General features: G+C 42.5%; 1 protein-coding gene across 1 annotated transcript in view; it reads left to right on the forward strand.

Annotated features, from left to right (window-relative positions):
• The window catches only part of LOC134447209 (hepatic triacylglycerol lipase-like), a 7,610-nt gene extending 5,783 nt beyond the window's left edge, over positions 1–1,827 (forward strand). Inside the window, exon 8 of the mRNA XM_063196565.1 lies at positions 1,034–1,827. Within this exon, the coding sequence (XP_063052635.1) occupies positions 1,034–1,172 (139 nt within the window). The 3' untranslated portion in view covers positions 1,173–1,827. The remainder of the gene's footprint in view (positions 1–1,033) is intronic.
• Positions 1,828–2,500: the final 673 nt, after the last annotated feature.

Below are 2,500 nucleotides of genomic sequence, written 5' to 3' on the forward strand. Positions count from 1 at the left end.
ATGAAGAATAGGAAAAAAGAAAAATGGTGCATAAAGTGAAACATGGTAGGGATACAGCTCTTATGAGGAGCTGCATGCATGCTGCAGGTGTTTGAGGGCTTTTATCATTGATTAAATCATGAAGTTAAACATGTATTGCTCTACGAATAGCGAATATGTCACCATCTCTCATTGAACTCCATTGATTTTCCTTGTGTTGCTTTCCATGATTACAATGATCCTAAACATACACCTAAGGCCAAAGTTGATTTTTTGAAGAGGTGAGAGTGATTCAGTGATTAAGTATGACACCCGATCTGCGTATTTGAAGTGTTTTGAAGTGACTTACCTGCTCATTTTCGCATTATGTTCGATAGGCAACAAAACTTTTGTCTTGTGAAAATCTGCCCTGTCTGTGTTCATTAAAGGGTCTTTGGTGCATGAAATTTATTTTTGTACATACATTTTCATTCGAGAGGGTTGTAGCTTTCATATGAGTGACTTCTGAAGCCAAGTGATTAATTGAAAGTCAGGTTATTAGCTGTTATTCCAAACAGATGGATAGGTGACAACTCTTTTGGAGACGGCTATATGCCTAGCGCCGGCCCTGTCCTTGGACATAACCACCTTACATATTCCCAGCACCACAACCCCTATCATCACAGTGGAACTATGTGTTCATGTGCTATCTGGCTGTTCATAATCTGATTGGTTCACTTCTGGTCTAGCTTGGGCACAATCACTGCTGCTGAACAAAAAAAGTGACTTTAAACAAACTACAATTGCACGCTCCTTTGGATCTGAGGAAGACTGCAGGTTGAAATGCCATCATGCCATTGAATGAATGATAAGGAAAAAAATCAAATAAGACAAAATCCGAAGAGGCATGCAAACCTTTTTAAAAAAATATAAATAGGTAAATTCAGGTCAATTGTGCCACTTTTTGCATATAAATGGCCCAAAGTGGCCCAATTTACCTGAATTCACCCCTTATATACTGTAGGCCTGTATTGTGATTGGTACTTGACAGTTGCCTTCCCTGCTGTACCTGTAGGATGTGGTTCTGCTCTGCACATGGACGGCTGACCCAGCTGCGGCTGTGGGAGGACTACATGTTCCACAAGTGTCACTCCAGCCAGCAGAGGAGTCGGACTACTCTGGACACAGCAGCCAATGGCAGGGCCAAACTTTGAGTTGAAGGAGAAGGACATGGCATGGATGGAGAAGGAGGAGGAGGAGGAGGAGAAAGGGGACGTTCCATTTTGCCCATGACCTCCTTGCTTGAAATATTGTAAACACTAGGGGTGGGACTTAAAGTGATAAGTTGATTGATTTCTTCATAATCAAGTAATCAAATATCAACCCCAAATAATCACAGTGTCCATTTAAAGTAATGTGCATTGCAAATCTCACAAAACGACTCTGTATACCACTGAAACACCAGAGCCATTGTCATCAAACTGCAAAGCAGTAGCTGCGAGCACTGTTGGTGATAGCGATCCCAGTGGTTCCATTCACCTGATTTTTTGTTCTCCAGATATCTTCGAGCTCCAGAAAAGCAGCTTGCACCCGAAACAAAAATATTTTGTGAAGAAGGCTTTGTGATTAGTCCCACCCCTAGTAAACACGCGTGGCAAACACTGGGCTATCTCCATAACAACCTCTTCAGTATTTTGTAATATTTATTCCAATGTGGTAACTGCTGTGGGGATAACGTGTGCATATTGGGATCTGGTTTAAGCAGTAGAGATCAACGCTGGTTAATCAGCAATAGAGATTAATGTGGTTTACCCTCTTTGAGTCCCATATGCTGTAGTAGCACATGCTTGTGTGTGTGGAAGTAATTAAATAGACACCCAAAATTCTTGATTCATCAATGTTTATTCACATCAGAAATAAATAATTAAGATTTATTGTGTGTGTGCGTGTGTGCGTGTGTGCACGCTTGTGTGTGTGTGTCTGTGCGTGCGCGGGCCTGTGCATATGTGTGATTATGAACGTGTGTGTGTGTTTACTGAAGTATGGACAGGACTATGTAATATACTGTTTGTAATATACTGTAGGCCTGTGTAATATACTGTGGGTATGGCAAGATCTATCCTGGAGGAACATTAATGTGTGTGTTCAGATAAGAGGCTCCTTCTCTCTTTCCTCTCATTTCCTCTCGTCTGCATAGAGGAAAGGTTTGGCCGGCCAGCCTGTCATAGCCTGAGCTAAGTTGATTGGCGGTGACCCCAAGAAATCTGATAGGCAGGCTCGTGTTGGGGGCGGGACATGGATGAGAGGCAGGTGGGAACTGAGTGGATGGTGCCAGGCAAATGGGATAGGCTTGGGTAGACAGCATGCTGGTATTGGCAGTGAGGCTGAAACACACATTACATATGGGTGCAGTATGCAATTACAGTACATACATGCAGTATTGCAGGATTAGCAGTGAACATACGTAGCCTACATGCATATAGTATATATGCCTATGGCCTACTAGGTAATGTGTGTAAATACATGCATGCACCAACACACG

Source organism: Engraulis encrasicolus, chromosome 4 (assembly GCF_034702125.1).
Source record: "Engraulis encrasicolus isolate BLACKSEA-1 chromosome 4, IST_EnEncr_1.0, whole genome shotgun sequence".
In the NCBI taxonomy this organism is placed as follows: domain Eukaryota; kingdom Metazoa; phylum Chordata; class Actinopteri; order Clupeiformes; family Engraulidae; genus Engraulis; species Engraulis encrasicolus.